Source organism: Rousettus aegyptiacus, unplaced genomic scaffold, assembly GCF_014176215.1.
Source record: "Rousettus aegyptiacus isolate mRouAeg1 unplaced genomic scaffold, mRouAeg1.p scaffold_m13_p_3, whole genome shotgun sequence".
Lineage (NCBI taxonomy): Eukaryota > Metazoa > Chordata > Mammalia > Chiroptera > Pteropodidae > Rousettus > Rousettus aegyptiacus.
In genome coordinates this window covers 16,863,250-16,880,079 of record NW_023416306.1, presented here as the reverse complement: position 1 = coordinate 16,880,079, position 16,830 = coordinate 16,863,250, and the positions used below count along the sequence as shown (strand labels likewise).

General features: G+C 46.8%; 1 protein-coding gene and 1 pseudogene across 18 annotated transcripts in view; one reads left to right on the top strand and one right to left on the bottom strand.

Annotated features, from left to right (window-relative positions):
• ZNF618 (zinc finger protein 618) overlaps positions 1 to 16,830 on the top strand; it is a 163,747-nt gene that overhangs the window by 80,834 nt on the left and 66,083 nt on the right. For all 18 annotated transcript variants that reach the window (XM_036218250.1, XM_036218249.1, XM_036218248.1 and 15 more), the window contains exon 2: positions 6,990 to 7,033. In XM_036218250.1, the coding sequence (XP_036074143.1) occupies positions 6,990 to 7,033 (44 nt within the window). The remainder of the gene's footprint in view (positions 1 to 6,989; positions 7,034 to 16,830) is intronic.
• LOC118600674 lies at positions 10,045 to 10,160 on the bottom strand (annotated as a pseudogene).

Sequence of the window (16,830 nt, the reverse complement as noted above, 5' to 3'; positions counted from 1 at the left end):
CCAGCTGTGTGACCTTGGACAAGTCACTTGGCCCCTTGGGGTGCTTGGTTAATTCTTGATTCAAGGGGGGATAGTTAAACTGCCATGTCTTGGTCTCAGGGTTACTGGGAGGATTCGATGCAGGGTAACAATCAATAAAGTGCTGTGCTGGTGATTAATATTCCTATGCACCAGAGAGATGCAGTTCCTTTTGTTGTTGTTGGTACTGAGGAGAAAGATGTTTGCAGTTTCTTGACTCTCCTCTCATACCCCACATCCAGTTCATCAACAAGTCCTGTTGGTTCCACTCTCCAGTATATTCAGAACCCAAGCCTTTCACTGCTGCCCTCATCTTTTACCTGGGCTGCTGCAGTGACCTCCTCCCACCTGCTTCCACCCTTGCCCTTTGGTCTGTTCTTAACACAGCTGCTGGAACGATCTTTTAAAACCGAAAGTCAAATTATGTCGCTTTGGCAAAACCTTCCAGTGTGTCTCCAGAGTAAAAGCCAGAGCCCTTCAGTGACCTGTAAGGCCCTGGGCCAGCCTCCTGTACCTCTCCTGCACTTGTCCCCACCCCGGCCCTTGCATCTCTGCACTGGCCGTTCTCCTTCCCAGACACCCCCTGACCCAACTTCCCCACCTCCTTCCATTGTTTACCCAGTAACACCTGCTCTGATCACATTATTTAAAACTGCAACCCACAGCTCGTCCCTTGTCCGCAGCCTTCTAATTACTCCCTACCCTTCTCTGTTTCCCCCCTCCCCCAGAGTACTGATTACTTTCTAGTATACTCTATATTGTACTAATTTATTACACCTAAGGCTTGGGTTCTGAATATACTTGAACGTAATCACCATTGGGGTATAGTCCATCTGCCTGTAATAATGTCTGGTGTGTAGAAGGAGCTCAGTAAGTAATTGTTGGATGAGCAAATGACTTCTGATTTGAATCTTGCACCCCAGTGGGAGAGAAGAGAAGTTAAATTTGGGGACTTACTGGCTATTAGAAAGGATAGAGATAGTTGATGTGACTTGAGTTTTTTTGGACCCACTTGTCCTGTCCTCAGTAAATAGGGGCCATAGAATCATCCTCTGGGCAGGGCCTGGGGCTCTGGCGGGTGCTTCTCACAGGTGCGGCACCTCCTACGGGCCTCCAGGTCGAGTGTACTTGGTTTCACTCACCCCTGGGGCTGAGAGTCTTCCTACAGGGTTAGTTGAACCAGTTGGTGTATTAGAACAGAATTTATGTATTCAAACTAACATACTTACATACATGTGTACGTATGTGTTATGTAGTAACATCCATTTGACACTTGCGAATATACTACTCACAAGAATTAGTATGAAAAGAATACAAGACTTCAGGGGGCATTTGAGCATGCAGAGAGCTTCCCGTCTTGGGTTGGTTCGCATTCACTCTTCCCTTCCCAGGGTGGAGAGAAGCCCCAGAAGCAGTGAACATTGGGGATTTGGAATGGTCCACCAGTTGATTTGAAGTTGTCCACCCAAAGCTGAGCACAGTGTTTGACACATAGTAGGCTTTCAAGGAAATATCTGTTGAATGAATAAAGGAGTGATTGATTATTTAAGATCAGTTGTTGTATTTCATCCAAGTATAATTAATTGCCAATGCAGTTCATCATTCATCTAAAGAACCTCATCCATATTTCCTGAGAAATAAGAACTAATGAATGTGACCATAGTTGCTGGGTATTGGCTCTGTGCCAGGTCCTGAGCTGGGTGCTGGAGACCTGGCCACATGTGGGATGTGGTCTTCGCCAGGAGGACTACCCAGTTGAGGGGAGACAGGTGCTCCAGGAACCGTAATCCCAGGGCCATAGAGTTGGTGAAAGGCACTGGTGGTGGGTTGGAGAACAATGAACAAGGACAAATCAGATCTGCTGGGAGAGGGAAGGAGTCATCGAAGTCCCTAGAGAGGAAGCAATTTTTGAGATTCAGTGGGGGAGGGACAAGACAAGATCCTAATTATACCACCATGGAAATGTGCTGCACCAGGTCCCGGGCTTGACCGGCCAAGCCGCCATCTTGGAGATGCCCCCTCCAAGATGGTAGCCCCCTCCATCCCCACAGAGCTTGGAGGGGTGGGAGCCCCCACATTTGCTGTGGCACCTCAGCCTCCCTGGACCTCTGGCTCGGCTGTCTTATCGAAGAAAGGCATTTCATTCTTCGAGATCAGGCAGCCAGGACCCAAGGAGCTGTTTTCCTCCATTGTGCAAGCATGACAAATCATTAATTTTTGATTGATTTGCTTAGAATTATGGGCGCCCCAGCATTCTTTCCGCCGTTGAACAGCTGTATAACAAATGAATATATCAGTGTGCACAAAAGATTGGAGATCTAAGAGAAGCAATTACATTGGCCACCCTCCCCCACCCTCACCCCTTCCCAAGCAATGAAGGGAGGAAATTTTACCAGAAATTCCTCAAGTGGCTTAAAAAAAAAGAATGCCTTTTTATAATTGAATTAAATCTTTATCTCTTCATCTTTTGCAGCAGATTTCCAAACACACACCAACCAGTTCCCCACGTGCTTGGGTTTCATCCATCTAGGAGGAATCTTTAATAATGAAATTTCAAGTCATGAATTAAAACCAAAATGAAAAAAAAAAAAAGAAAAAAAGAAAAGCAAATTCTACCCCTCCTCTTTGCTTTTTTTTTTTTTTTTTGGTTGCTGCTATTCCTTTAAGATTTTGGAACCGTACCAGTGCACTAAATGTGACCTCCATAACTTTTAAATTAAGAATTTATGCTGGCTTGAAATTTATGAAATATTTCAGCATGAAAGAAAGCCTTTTTCCCTCAGGAAAATTGAGCAATAAATCACAGCACTGTGGATTTACTGCCCTAGAGCCAGCGAGAGATAGGATTTTTTTTTTTTTTTGCTTCATTCTGAAAAAAAAAAATGTAATCATATAAGACAGCTTAGCTGCTATCCTCCCACTCTCTAGAATTTTTAATTTCAGCTGTTTCTGCTTGGATTTATTTCCAATATTCCTGCTCGGCTTTTCAATTTCCTCAGTTATTAAATTTTAATTCAGTGCATTAGCATTTAAATTAAAAAAGGGTTTATTTTATCGAAATCGTTGGCCAGCCCCCATCCCATAGCACACGAATTGCCTGTTTCTGCCATTTGCACAAAATGTGAAATGCAGCTAATGTATTACAACTTACATTTGCACAAATTTAGAAATAAAATTTCTGGGTTTGGAATAATATTTTCTTTCCAAGAAAATCCTTAATAAGAGAATGGAAAAGAACAACTTAACATTCATTTGGGAGGGAAGAGGAGGGTTGAACGAAACCAAAAATAGCCTTGCCCAGGTCCTAGGGAGGAGAAGCTGCTGTGTAAGGGGCTGAGAAAGAGGTGCAGGTACCCTGACGGAGAGCCGGGGTGTTAGATACCTTTACCCCCACCTCAGTAAGAGTGAGCAGGAGGACTCTCATGGGCCCACTGTCCCCCATCATATTTAATTTGCCATAGAGGGCTTTGGTTAAGGTTGGGTCAGTTCCACATAGAATGATAGAGATGAATGAAAGTGGAGGACGAAGGTGATCGGATTTAACTGTCATGTCTCCTGTCCTTATTTTAACCTATGGAGAATCTCAGGTCCAGGGACAGGAAAGAGCTGGTGCAAGGTTCAGAGCGAGACCCAGATAGCCATGACAGGAAGCTGCGTCTTCTAGGAGCACATGGTCCAGTGGCGGCAGCAGAAGTAGAGTTTCCATTACTTAAGCAATTACTGCACATACCTGGCCTGCACTTAGTATTTGGCCTACATTGCTGTGTTCAGTGTCATCCTGACCAGCCCTTGGGGCGAGGCCTCGGGGCTGTGGGGTCTGGTAGACACGCCTGAGATGCCGACTTGCAGGACAGTTTTCAGATCAAGCCAGAGATAGGCTGGGAAGACCTCCGGTGCAGTCCAGGCTGGCTCTGCCGCTCACTCATCTGCTGTGTAATCGGATGCAAGTCACTCTGTCTATTTGTGCCTCAGTTTCCTGGACCCAATACATGGTGGCCTTGGTACCTGTATCTAGGGTTGTGAGTGATCATCATTACTATAGCTGAGTCCATGCTAAGTACTTTTACGTGCTTTACTGTATTTCAGTTGTCTTGTTTAAGTTTCATGCTTGTCCCATAAGTAGGTCCTAAGATTACTTTATTGCCATTTTTCAGGCGAGGAGACTTGAGACCTTGTGAGTACAAGTGACTTGCCTAGGATTATACAGCTAGAAAATGACAGAACCAGGACTCAAACTCAGGCTGTCTGACTCTAAACCCTGTGCTCTTAAACTTTGGTTCAAACTGAGAATCAGGTCAGATTACAGTGGGTAAAGGTGAATTTGTGGTTTAGATCGAATCACATGAATTTTCTGTTCATAGACTTTTTGGACCTAGGAAAATGGCAGTGTCGGAGTTTCAACTGAATTCAAACAGCAAGGATCTCTATGATGTGTTAGTGAGGACACAGGCCAAGCCGACTTGGCATCTTATGGGTCCCTACAATGCCTTCAGCAGTGTGGGCTTCAGTTAGGGCTGGGGAGGCCCAAGAGGCTGTCTCTTGTTCTTATGGTGGGTCTGGACTCAGCTAGGCCCAAGTGTCATGATTGATTGGCAGGTGCCGTGATATTGATGTGCTGTCGGACATCTCTTCCTTGTGCCCATTGTCTATCAGCTTCCTATATCTTCTAGTAAATGGACATTTCATACCCTGCTGAGGTAGCGCTCCTTTCTCCGGCGGCTCCATATTTCCAGTGCCTCCACCTTAGTCTCTGCAGAAGGATTTGTTTAGACGACGACTTGAACATTTTTAGCATTTTGTCTTCATTTCATAAAAATGGGGGGAAAACAAACATGAGCGATGCTGCCAGTGATAAGAAACTCAGGTACCGTAAACATCGTAAGAGGGAGCATAGGTAGAGGCGAGGTGTGCCGAAAACAGAATCCTTTCCCCCACTCACATGTTCACTGCACTTGAACTGGTCAACTCGGTGTGAAATTATGAAGGAAAAAAGGACAACATTAAAAATATGTACGAAATGATAGAAATACATGCCCAGAGTAGAATCTGAAAGGCAAGAGGCCATTTGGGATTTTATAATTGTTTTTAAGCTCTCTGGGGCAGAGTTTCCACCTCCTACCACGCCTGCCTCTTACGGACATTAAAACAGTGTCCTCCCGTTTGCTTTACGAACAGGATTTGGGGAATGCAAGATGTCAGAAAAAGGCTAGAACCAATCCTGTCCTTGCTCCCAGTGAAATGATATGCAGGCCCTTTTCTGCTTTGTTTCTTCCATTGAAGTGGCACATCGGCATTCCCATTCATTTCTCATGCCCCGGCCTTCCATTTCTACCTCCCTATGTGTCCTTCACCTTTCCATTTCTCTCATGTGGGGAATGGGGCTGCACGGGCTCACTCCATTTTCCCAGTCGGCTCTCCTGAACGTTGGCAGGAGATGAAATATTATGGAGCCGAGGGAAATGGGCGTAGAGTGGTCCAGACCTGTAGTTGTAGCTGTGAGGTGTTGGATAAATGACTTAAGTTCTTTGACCCTCTGTGCCTATAAAATGGGAATATCGTGTATGTGTGTTAGGGGACCTATCGAGAGGATTAAATAAGAAGCATTTGGTGTTCATGCATTAGCACCTGCTGGGAAGTTTGTCAGGGGGAGCGAGTCTGGGTGCCCACAGGGGCCAGGCTGGAGGACCGGATACAAGGCAAGAGGGACAGGTGGGGACTGGAGAACTAGGTATATCTAGCAGACTGCTGTGGCCCTGTGGGACTATGTGTTCCTGGATTATCTGTTTTTGGAAGTGAAATTCCCTCATTTTTATATATTTATTCTTTGGCTAGAAGTCTGCCATATGGTTTTGCCAGTTTGCAACTTCCCGAAAGCACTCATTAAAAGGTAGCTGCCACTGTGTTTATTTTAGGTTCCCACCCCCTCAAACACAATCCTGAAATTTGAAAAGCTTGAAAACAACAAGATTTCTGGTGTCTGATGAGATGGCAGAACTTGACCTGAAGTGAGAAGAGGCTAGCTGCCATGTTCATTTATCCCACATAGGGCTGGCTGCAGTAAGTTTCCCTATGCAAATATCCACGTGCTTGAGTACTTGGGGCTCCGCAGACCCTGCCAGGGTTGTTTTCAAATTTAGAATGCACCACGTTACCTTTCTAAAATGGAAAGGATTCTGAATTTGGGAACACAAACGTGTGCCAGTTTTGAAGCTGCACTATTGGAACTATCATAATAAATGTTTTGACAAAGCCAGGGAATGTGTCTTCAGCCAGTGGTGGTGGAGAACCTAGGTGTTCTCAATGCAGCCTCCGCGTCCAGGTTCGTCCGCATTGGCCTCGGAGTCAGGATGCCCCGGGTATTTGTCATTCAGTTCTCATGGGACTTCAGGCAGCTCCCTCCTCGCCCAGGGCCTCAGTCTCTGTATCCGAACCAGAATTTTATGATTTCTGAAAATTTCATTTGGTCAGCCTTATCTCCTCATCCCCCATCCCCAAATAAAAGAGATTAAGAACCGGCACTCTCTTTTCTCCCCCCTGCTTGGAGCGTTGGGAGACAGAATATTTTAACATAATAGGATTTTCCCACTCCGGTTGGTAGGAATAAATCTGCGGCTACTGTTTTATTGGAAATCCCAGCTGAAAATAAAAATGGTGCAATTCAATCTCAGATTTAGCTGGTTACTTACTTTTCACTGAGTCCCTAGGGCTCTGTGGTTGCTGGGTTTGTGTTGGCAATGGGTGCTCAGTTGTATTTAAAGGGCCAAGCAGACTTGAGTTGGGGGTGTGCTGACTTCTTCTTACCGCTGGGGGCAGATTTTTTCCACCTGGAGGAATGGAGCGGGGGACTGCGACCAGCTCACCTTGTGTCCGAAGGCTGATATTGAGCTGAGCTGGAGTTTGGTGGGACGGCAGTGGGTAGAATCTGTGTCATCACCCTTGGCTGATGTAGGTGTTTCGGGTTTCTTTTGCAGGCTGACGGAGCCAGTGCGGCTGGAAGGAAAAGCACGGCGAGCAGGTATGCTCCCCCTGCCCTGGTCTCACCACTAACAGCCACTTCTCCCTGGTGCTCCCCTTCCACCTGAAAGGATGGATGGTCTAGGCCAGCTCCCTTTGCTGAGAAGCGTCTTACTTCCCGGGGCAGTAGTGGGCGGCACTTTCCAGTCCTCTTGTTATCCAAAGTGGGCACCTGTGATTGGAACCAAAGATAGCTCAGTCCTGAACTGGCCATTGAGTTGCAGGGAACTGGCCCAAGTTGTGGAGAACTTAGGGGTGAAGCGTAAGACTGGGCAGAAAAACCTGAGCTACGCCATCTCAGCTGCTGCATTGTGAACTCCGGGGCAGCTAGTCCCGTCCTAGACTGGAATCCATTGGTCCACTTTGGATCTTGTGCTCATCCTGCTGAACCAGTCACTCCAAAGCGAGGGGACAGCGTACTCTGCCAGACCAGTCCAGGGGCGCATCCTCATCCTTGGAGCTGGCAGGATAGGGAGGAGGGGCTGTCTGCAAAGGAAAGGTGGGCTGTCATTGCCAAAGAAGGTGGGAAGAGATGCGGGGCAGGACCGTGCATTGGACACCCACCACACTGGCACAGGCACATGCTTGTCAACAATAGTGTGGCCGCTGCTGCTGTTCCCTTGGGTGGAGCAGAGCTGAAGTGGCCACATGATCCTTATTTGGGGACACCGAAGGCAAGAAGAAGGCTAGGGGCAGGTAAGAGAGATGGCTTCCCAGGCTACACACATGACATCTGGAACAGGCTCTAGGTTGCCTGCTGGAATTAGGGTCAGATTATGAATGCCAAACTAGGGGTTTGCTCTTTAGCCCATGGAACACTGTTTCAAAACATGAATAGATTTTTGTGGAAAAAAGGGGTTCCATGGTCAAATAAATCTAGACATGCATTAAACAAAACGAACAAATTTCTTTGCTGTGGAGCTTTTCAGAGCCTTTCATGTGCTAATGTGTATACTTAAGAACATCAGAGAGAGAGAGGAAATGCCATGTTTCTCAAACTTACTTAACTATGGAACCCTTTTATTAAAGTTCATCTCATGGACCGAGTGTTCTTTGGAACACACTTTGGGAAATCATAGGAGCTGTTAAAGTTCTTTGCTCAGAAAAGTACATGTCTGGCTGTGTTTCGAGGAGATCACCCTGGCATCTGTGCAGGACGGAGTGCAGGCAGGAAGAACAGAGGCTGGAAGTCACTGTGACCCACATGAACCCAGCACAGGGTGGCTCCCACCCACCTCACCAGTCTCCTCGTATGTCGGCCTCCCCCTTGCCCAGTCTGTTTTAGCGACCCTGACCGTCTCTGTATGTATCTCACACTCTAAACCCGGGGTCAGCCACCTTTACCTGTAAAGGGTCAGACAGTAAATATTGTACGCTTTGAGGGCCATAGTCTCTGTGGCAGCTTCTCAACTCAGCCAGTGCACTGCAAAAGTGCCGGAGATAATACGTAAATATGCAGATGGCCCTGGTTTGCTGACCCTGGCCTCAGAGCCTTTGCAGCTGCTGTTCCTTTACCTGGAGTGCTCTTTTCTCTGATCTTCTCCTTATTCATGCTGTTCCTTCTCCCCCAGAGAAGCCTTCCCTGAACCCCTTCTTCAAGGGCTTGCGCCCTGTTTATGCGTTTTAATTATTTCACTTACTTGTGTACTTTTTTCTGCCTTTCTAGTGCTAGCTCTGTAGGCGGGGCTCATGTTTGTCTTGTTCACTGCTGGGGACTGGCCTGTAGCAGGTGTTCAGTAGGTGTGTATAAGCTGAATACTTGGAACGAGATGGAAGAAGGTGTGGGGATGATGTAGGGATTAGGAGTATGGGCTGGAATGGAGAGGCGGATGGCTGGACTTGGGACTGTGAATGCAGGTGGTGACCCATGTCGTGGCCAGCAGCTAGCTGCCCAGTGCCTTGTGTTTCTCTTCTGAGACCCTGGAAGTGGGATTTTGCATGAGGGCAGTGTAAGAAGCTGTGGTTTGTGGGACAGCGGAAATCCTTAAACTAGTGATGCTTGGAAGTGCTTCCTGTATTGGAATGTCAGGACTGGAAGGGGCCTTGGGCTTGTCTAGCTCCTCCCTCACATTGTACACATAGGGAGGCTAGGTCCTGCTCAGGGTCACGTGATGAGTGAATGGCTGTGTCAAGCCTTGAACCTGCCTAAGCCAGGTGCTTTTCTACTGAGCAATACTGCGCTCAAGTGGTGGTCTAGCCAGCCTCTCTGCCACTGTTCTCCCACATTCTTTGAGCACCTGCCAGTGCTCCGTGCTACGGACTCAGATGGATTTGTTGTTAATTTATTCATCCAACAAACGTTTGAGTGTCTGCTGATGCTAGGTCTACAGCAGTGAACAAAGAGACAAAACTCTACTTGTTTCTCGTGACTCTCATGCACACGTGGTCCTTGCCCTCCGGTGTGAATCTCTCTCACACCAGCATATCTGCCTGTTGATAGAGGACAACAGGCAGGCTTCCCTCTAGTCTTACTGGCTGCCCGAAGTTCTGTATGGAGTCTTATCAGCCCATGGCTGCGTGGAGAGAGAGAAAAGTCCTGAGATAGATTAGAGATGCCTGCCCCAGTCGGGAGAGTGGGCGGCTGGCGTGTGTGCCCTCTGTTTGTCCTTTCTGACCAGCCTGGGCTTGCACATACTCAACGATGTTACCATGGTGCCAGAATATACACCAGGAAGGACCAGTCCAAACCTTAGGGTCGTGTGTAACTTAAGGCATAAAGAAGAAATTTCTAATAACGACTAACATGAGTCAGTGGTCAAGTGTTGGGATCTGGGCTAAGCGGTTTACATATATTAACTTACTGTTAATTTACGTACGCTATATAACAACCTTAAGAGAGGGGTGCTCTTATTATTCCCACTTTGCAGATGAGGAAGCTGAGGCACAGAGGTTTATAGGGCTCAGGCTGCCCAGTTGGAAGTGAGCAGTACAGCCAGAATGCCCACCCAGCTTTGCCTTCTCTCATACTTGTGCTTTTTTTATTATTATTTTTTTATTTTTTATTTTTATTTATGCCTATAGCACCTGGTCTTCCTAGATGATCTCCCATCCAAGTACTAACCAGGCCCCACCCTGCTTAACTTCCAAGATTAGACATCGGGCTCGTTCAGGGTGGCGTGGCCGTAGACCATGGACCGTGGCTTCACTGGGGCACGAACCCAGGACCTTCTGCATGTAGAGCAGACATACTAACTGCTATGCTGTGGAACCACATCCTTCATACTTATGCTTAACCAACCACTGTGCCTACCCACTTCTTGGTATGAAATGATCAGTGAATTGATTTTAGAAGAGCCCTTTAGGGGCCAAGGGCTATGCCATAGGCTGAGGGCTTGTCAAGAAGGCAAGGAGTCTGAAGGAGCTCACAAGTTTATATTGATTCTGTCATTAAAGCTAATAGAGCATCTTTGAAAGACCAAAGCAATATTATTGTATAGTGTCCCAACATTCAGTCTGAGAAGTGATGTATGCATTAAACAGCAAGAGCACATCAACGTAGGCCTTAGCTGGCACCGCTGGTGAATTTGACCCTGGCCTTCTGTTAGATTGGCCATAGGGGGTATAGACTCATAGATACTTTATAGAGCAGTAAGTAGAGTCATTTAGTCCCTGTGTCAGATGGGGACACAAAGGCCTGAGGTTCCCTAAGTCAGAGTTAGGCTGGATGGCCCTGGTCAGGAATGACCTGGGAGGACCCACGGCCTGCTGACGCGGGCCTCCATTCCCAGCTCCCGGCCGCTCTGCAGTACACACCAGGGTCTGCTTTCGTCCCAGCGCCTTCCTTTTGGCCCGGAACACCTAATTTTGTTACTTCTCCAAAGGGCCTCTGGCTAAACCCCAAAACCAACAGCATGGGCTGCTAAGGAATTAGTGTTAAATTGAGGGGGACAAGGAGAGGCGGTGTTCCTGATCCTAAGAGACAACCGAATGTGGTTTGGTTTACTTCCCTGTAACCCAACCTGGGTCGATTTTACAAGGCCAGCGATCCCAGCACTTGAAGTTAGTGTTGACCTGGTGTGCGGGTTACAAATCACGTAGCACAACGGCAGCCAAACCTCAGTTCTAAGATGCACGGGAGCCATGGTGCCTTAACTGTGAAACAGTCGTCTAAAGGAAATGCAGTTTTTATAATTGAGTAAATGAAGCTACAGACTTGCTATAATGAAGAATTACGTCTTTTTTTTTTTTTTTTTTTAATCGGGGGTTTTCAGAGCTGGATGGACTCTAGATAATTTAGTCCAACCCTCTGATTTTGGAGATAAGGAAACCAGGGATAGAAGAGGCTAAGGGACTCGTTTGTTCATTGTGTGCACCAGTTGCCTAACAAGTGATCCGGATCATGCAGACAGGGAGATTTTCGGGGTAGGGGAGAAGATAAAAACCAAGTCTCATTTATTCATTCCACAAATGCTTACTGCGCACCTACTAAGGGCCAGAGTCTGACCTAGTGCTGGAAATGCAGCGGCGAACAAAGCAGACAGACTGCCTGGCGTTGTGGGGCTGATGTTCTAAGCGGGAGTAGGGGAGACGTAATAAATACGTAAAACATACGGTATGTCATGTGGTAAAAAGTGCTATGGAGGGAAAGCAGGGCGAGGGAGATTATAGGGCCAGAGGGAGTGTGGCATCACCAAGAAGGGGACATTCGGACAAGATTCTGGAGGAGACGAGGGACCGAGCCAGGCAGTTGAAGGGGAAGCACATTCCAGCCAGAGAACAGCCGGTGCCAAGGCCCCGAGGCAGGAGTGTCGGGGCAGCAGGTGGGAGGCCCACGTGGCTGTGGAGGGCCTTGGAGTCTGTTCATGGGACATTGGCCTTTGCCCTGTGTGAGGCGCGGGGAACCAGCTGGTGATTTTGAGCAGAGGAGTGGCATGATGTGCTTTGGTTTTTAAGAGGATCGTTCTGGCTTTCGGGAGAATAAACCGGAGGAGGCAAGATGTTATGAGAGGTGTTGCCTAGGGTTCAGGACAGGCAGGATTTTAGAATGTAGGCTTGGAAATGAGTTTCTGGCCGTTGTTTTTTCCAGGCGGCCATTATTTTTTCCAGGCCTAAGGAATCCCGTTCAGCAAAGCATCGTGTGAGTCCTGATCCCAAGTGCACAGCCTCCTGCTCGGTCCAGGAATAGCCCCGAAGTGGACCAGTAACTCCTGTGGCTCCTGCTCTCCATGCCCAGTTTGCCAGGGATCACCTCCACCCTCTCTCAAGCCCCATGAAGGACTGAGTGGTTTAGCACAGTATGCAAGAGTCCAGACTGCCCAGGTTCGGATCCTGGAACTCTCCACTGCCTGGCTGTGTGACCTTGGACTAGTTACGTGATCTCAGTTTCCTCATCTGTGAACTGAGGACTGTATTAGTGCTTCCCTCATAGTGTTGTCAGTGATAATATCAGTACTTTTAATAATAATACTATTAAGTATAAGAATATTATGTAGGGGTTTTGTTTTCTTATTCATTCAGCCACTCTATCTTTTAGTTGGAGCACTTAATTCTTTTCCATTTGAGGTACTTATTGCTAGGAATGTAGTTTTACCATTCTTTATTCCTGTTCTTGATATATGTTTTTTCTTCTTAAAGAAGTCCCTCCATCATTTCCTGTAATACTGGCTTGGTGGTGATAAATTCTTTCAGCTTATTTTTGTCTGGGAAGCTCTTTATCTGTCCTTCAACTCTAAATGATAGCTTTGCTGGATAAGGTATTCTTGGTTGTAGATCCTGAGTCTTTATCACGCTACATGTACTGCCTACAAGAGACTTACTTCAGATTAAAAGACACAGACGAAAAGGAAGGGGATGGGAAAAGATAGTGCTTTGATGGACCTAGGAGGTATTTAAGTCAGACAAAGAAAGATAAACACTATATGATTTCAGTTGTATGCAGAATCTAAGGAATAAAAAGAACAAACTAATCAAAAACAGACTCACAGATATAGTGGACAATTTGACGACGGGCATAGAGGAGGGGGAAAGCAATGGGATCATTCTACGAACTCTACACATGTCTAACCAAGGTACTGTATACTTGAAACTAATTAAAATAAGTCAATCAAAAAATATATTATGTATACCCTTAGCGCAACTCCTGGCCTATAGTAGGGGTTCAATAAATGCGTGTTTCTATCACCACATCACCACCATGCTGGGTCCCATTCATAGGAGGAGGTAACGGTGGGGTGGCACTGAGTCCCTGTAGCGCCTGGATCTCAGAGCGAGGACTAGAGGTAGGGATGAGGGTGGGGAGCTTGCGTTTGTTGAGGGCTTACCACACTCCAGCCACTGCGTCATGGCCGTTTACACATGTCTCATTCGATCCTCCCAGTGGCCCCCGAGGCGGTGACTGGCATCCCTCTTCCTGGGAGGGAATTGAGGAAGAGTTATCTCACATCATCTAAGTAGTCAAATGGCTTTGGGACACGCCGAGTCTTGTCCTTTAAGCCAACATTTTTCACTGGTGGACTATTTAATTTGATAACCACATTTGTGCGGTTGCATAATTATTTTTTGAATAATATATTCTTGTTTAGCATTTTGGATTTCAGCAGTAAATTAAAAGTAGCCCTAAACAAATTAACTTCACTTGCTCAAAAATTCATAGTAACAGTAGGCTGGATGCTAGTCAGTGAGCAGTAGGGTATTAGCAGAATGAATTATTTGAGAACTCTGGGTGTATTTTAGTCAGGCTGCATCTTACATCTTGATTCTAGGTTTATGCTCCTGTTATCGGAGCTGCTTCTATTTCCAGAAGTGTGTATTCTCGCCCTACCAAACTTTGGGCAAAGTTGGACCACAAAAATCATAAATTGCAGGCTGACCTTGAAAGTTCATTTTGGTAGGCAGAGTTCACTCCCTGCTTAATCAGTTACCGTTAAACCGAAACTCTGCAAATAGGGCAGATTCTTGAAAATTCAGACAGATTCTTAAGTTTGCCCTGTGGAGAGAGCCACAGAAATGCAAACGTACTTATGCACATCAAAATCGATGAATCATTTTTGCCGAGTGGCACTGTGGTTCTCGAGCTTGGGGTGGTCCAGCAGAGTGAAGTGGCTGGGGACCCTAGGGAGCCTCTGCTCAGTCCACCCACCCAGCACGAGCCTCCCACTTGTACTCCTTGAGCAAATTATTAAAGTCCTTGTGAAGCTGCAATTATCAGTTCAGAGCGTTTAGAAGTCTTGCCTTGTCCTGAAGAAGTGCACTCTTGTGAATGGTAACTAGAATGATTCTACCTGGTTGCTTCTTCAGGCCCCTAATGACAAAGGCCCTTGATTTGAGGAAGCAACTCCAGAAATTTCTACAACCTCATCGTCTGGCTCCATCAGCTGAAGAGAAAAGTCCTCAGCCTCAGCTTGCTCCAGGTCCCGTGCCACATGTGATGGTTAAGAATGTCGGGGCTCTCCAAACCCACCTCCTTGATCACTCCCACCTTCCCGTCCTGCGGTGAACTTGGCTGCGTTGTGTGTCCTCAGCTCTCTTCTTAATTGCCGTTGCATGGACAGGTGCCATGCCCTCCACTCCTTTTGTTTCCATAGAGCCTAAAAATTCCCCTTCTGCATTTATTTATGAGTATTGCATCCATGGCCTAAGAGCTTATCTTTGTCAGTTGGACCAAACTTTTCACATTTTGTCTGGCGCGTGCTTGGTGAGGACGGGAGAAAAGAACTAACATTTATGAAGCATCACTGTGTGTGGGGTGTCATGGTGGGCGCCTGTGTACATCTCTGTGCTTTAATCTACACAACCCTTAGTGGTTAGGGTCAACCTCTCTGGCTCATACACGAGGAGAGGGCAGTGGGGGGGTAGGTTAGGAAGCTTGACAACAGTCCGTGCATCTAGTTTATCCTCCCAACACCTTGGGAGGCCTGCACCATATAGTTAGGAGTTTCATTTGTGTTTCTGAGGGCATCTTGCCTCTGGGGAGTGAGGGACCGGGCCTGGATCCTTACCACAGAGTGTGTGGACAGAGCTAGCTGTGTTTATAAACCTCAGTCTCTGTCATCAGCTAGTCTCAAGGCCTGGCGGGTGGAGTGTGGAGGGGAGGAGGCCAGATGTAATGGCAGGACGTGGGGAGTACACTGGAGGGGTGGCAGCTGGGCAGCTGTGGGCATCAGTTATCCGTGTGCTCGGGATGTTGGAGGGAAGTGGTCCTGTTGGGAAGGACCTTTCCATTCCAAGGGGAAGGTGGCCAGAGGAATTGCGAGAGAAAGGGGCGGTAACTAAGTAAGTCACAGCCTTGGCAGGAAGTAACGTTGGTGGCAGAAGGAGTGTATTTATTCTCTGTGTACACATCATCCAGCATGAGGACGAGCTTAGGATCTGTCTCATTCTTCATGGGTTGAGTTACCTGCCCTGTGGGGTCTGCTTCAGACCAGTGGGTGTCCAGGAAGAAGCCCCACCGTGGGCACGACCCCTGCCGTGGTCTCCTGTTCCAGTGAGGGGATCGTAGCTGGGTGAGAATTCCTGAGTCTGCAGTGTCCCAACAGTTATGTGAGGGGGGACACGGCGAGGCGGGTCTTCAGACAGCCGCGTGCATCGCTGACGGATCCGAATTGCATCATTGCCAGACCCGTTGGAAGACGAAGGCTGTGCGTTTGTTTAAATGCTGTTAGTAGTAATTCTTTTCAGTGACCTGGGCCAGCCTTCGACGTGCCATGACACCCGTGAAAAAAGTTCCCCAGCTTTACCCGGAGGGCCCCACATGCCCAACGTCAGAGTCTGTGACTTGACGGCGTTGCTGAAGACTCTTATTTTTTTTTTTTTTAATTTTAGGCCTAAATCAACCAGGGAATTCGCTCTTAATGTTTAAATCTTCATGCTGTCTTTCTGAGCTGCAGTATTACCCAGTGTTGTGGCTGACTGACACCATACATTGACGAGAATTAAGTGCTTAAGAATTACCTCCAACTAATGATATATTTATGCATTGTAGGTTATTTTGAATTTCTAGCCTGTTAAGAGTTGTTTAATAGGTTAATAGTTTTAATCTATTAATCTAATCTTTTCTACTTGACTATTTATTAAAATATATCAGTGATACATGACAGAAATGGAAGTGCGGATAATTCTGAGGGTTATCAGGCCTGGGTGATGGCATGGAGATCTGAAACATGGGTGGAATAGTGAATACAGATGCAGGGCCTCGTTACCGGGGTTGGCGGAAATGGGGGTTTTGCCGTAGGTCTTCTCTCTTGGCCCTTCTGGACTAGTGGAAGCTGTGACCTTTATCCCCGTTATGATGTCTGTCGTTGTGGCTAAACACATTTCCGTCTAAAGGACGTGTGAGCACGGCAGCCATTTTAGAACACGTCAAGGAGAGTTGGAGGTCATCAGTGAACACAAGGCCCGAGCACTCTCCTCTGTGGTGGAGACGGATCCCCTCATTTCTTAATTTTTTTTTTTTTTTTTGCACTTTTATGTTACTGTTTTAGGCATCTAGGATGTGCCTCATTTTGTCAGGATACTAAGGGTACAGCAGGAGACAAAGGAATATAGTCCTCATCCCTCGGAGCTTCTGGTCATTTAGTCATTCATTTGTTCATTCATTCAACAAGTGTTTTTATTATTTTCTCTTCAAAGGAGAAACCATCCAAATAATGAAAAGCTTAAAGGCCTAGGCCTGGACTCGGGCAGCCCTGGTTAAATCCCACTTCTGTCACTAGAAAGTTTTGTGGCCGTAGAAAAGTCACTCTGGTTCTCTGAACCTTGGATTTCTTTCCTGTAAAAACAAACAAACAAACAAACAAAACTACCTACTAAATACCACATAAAGCATCGTGGAGAACAATGAGAGGGTGTACGAATACGGCA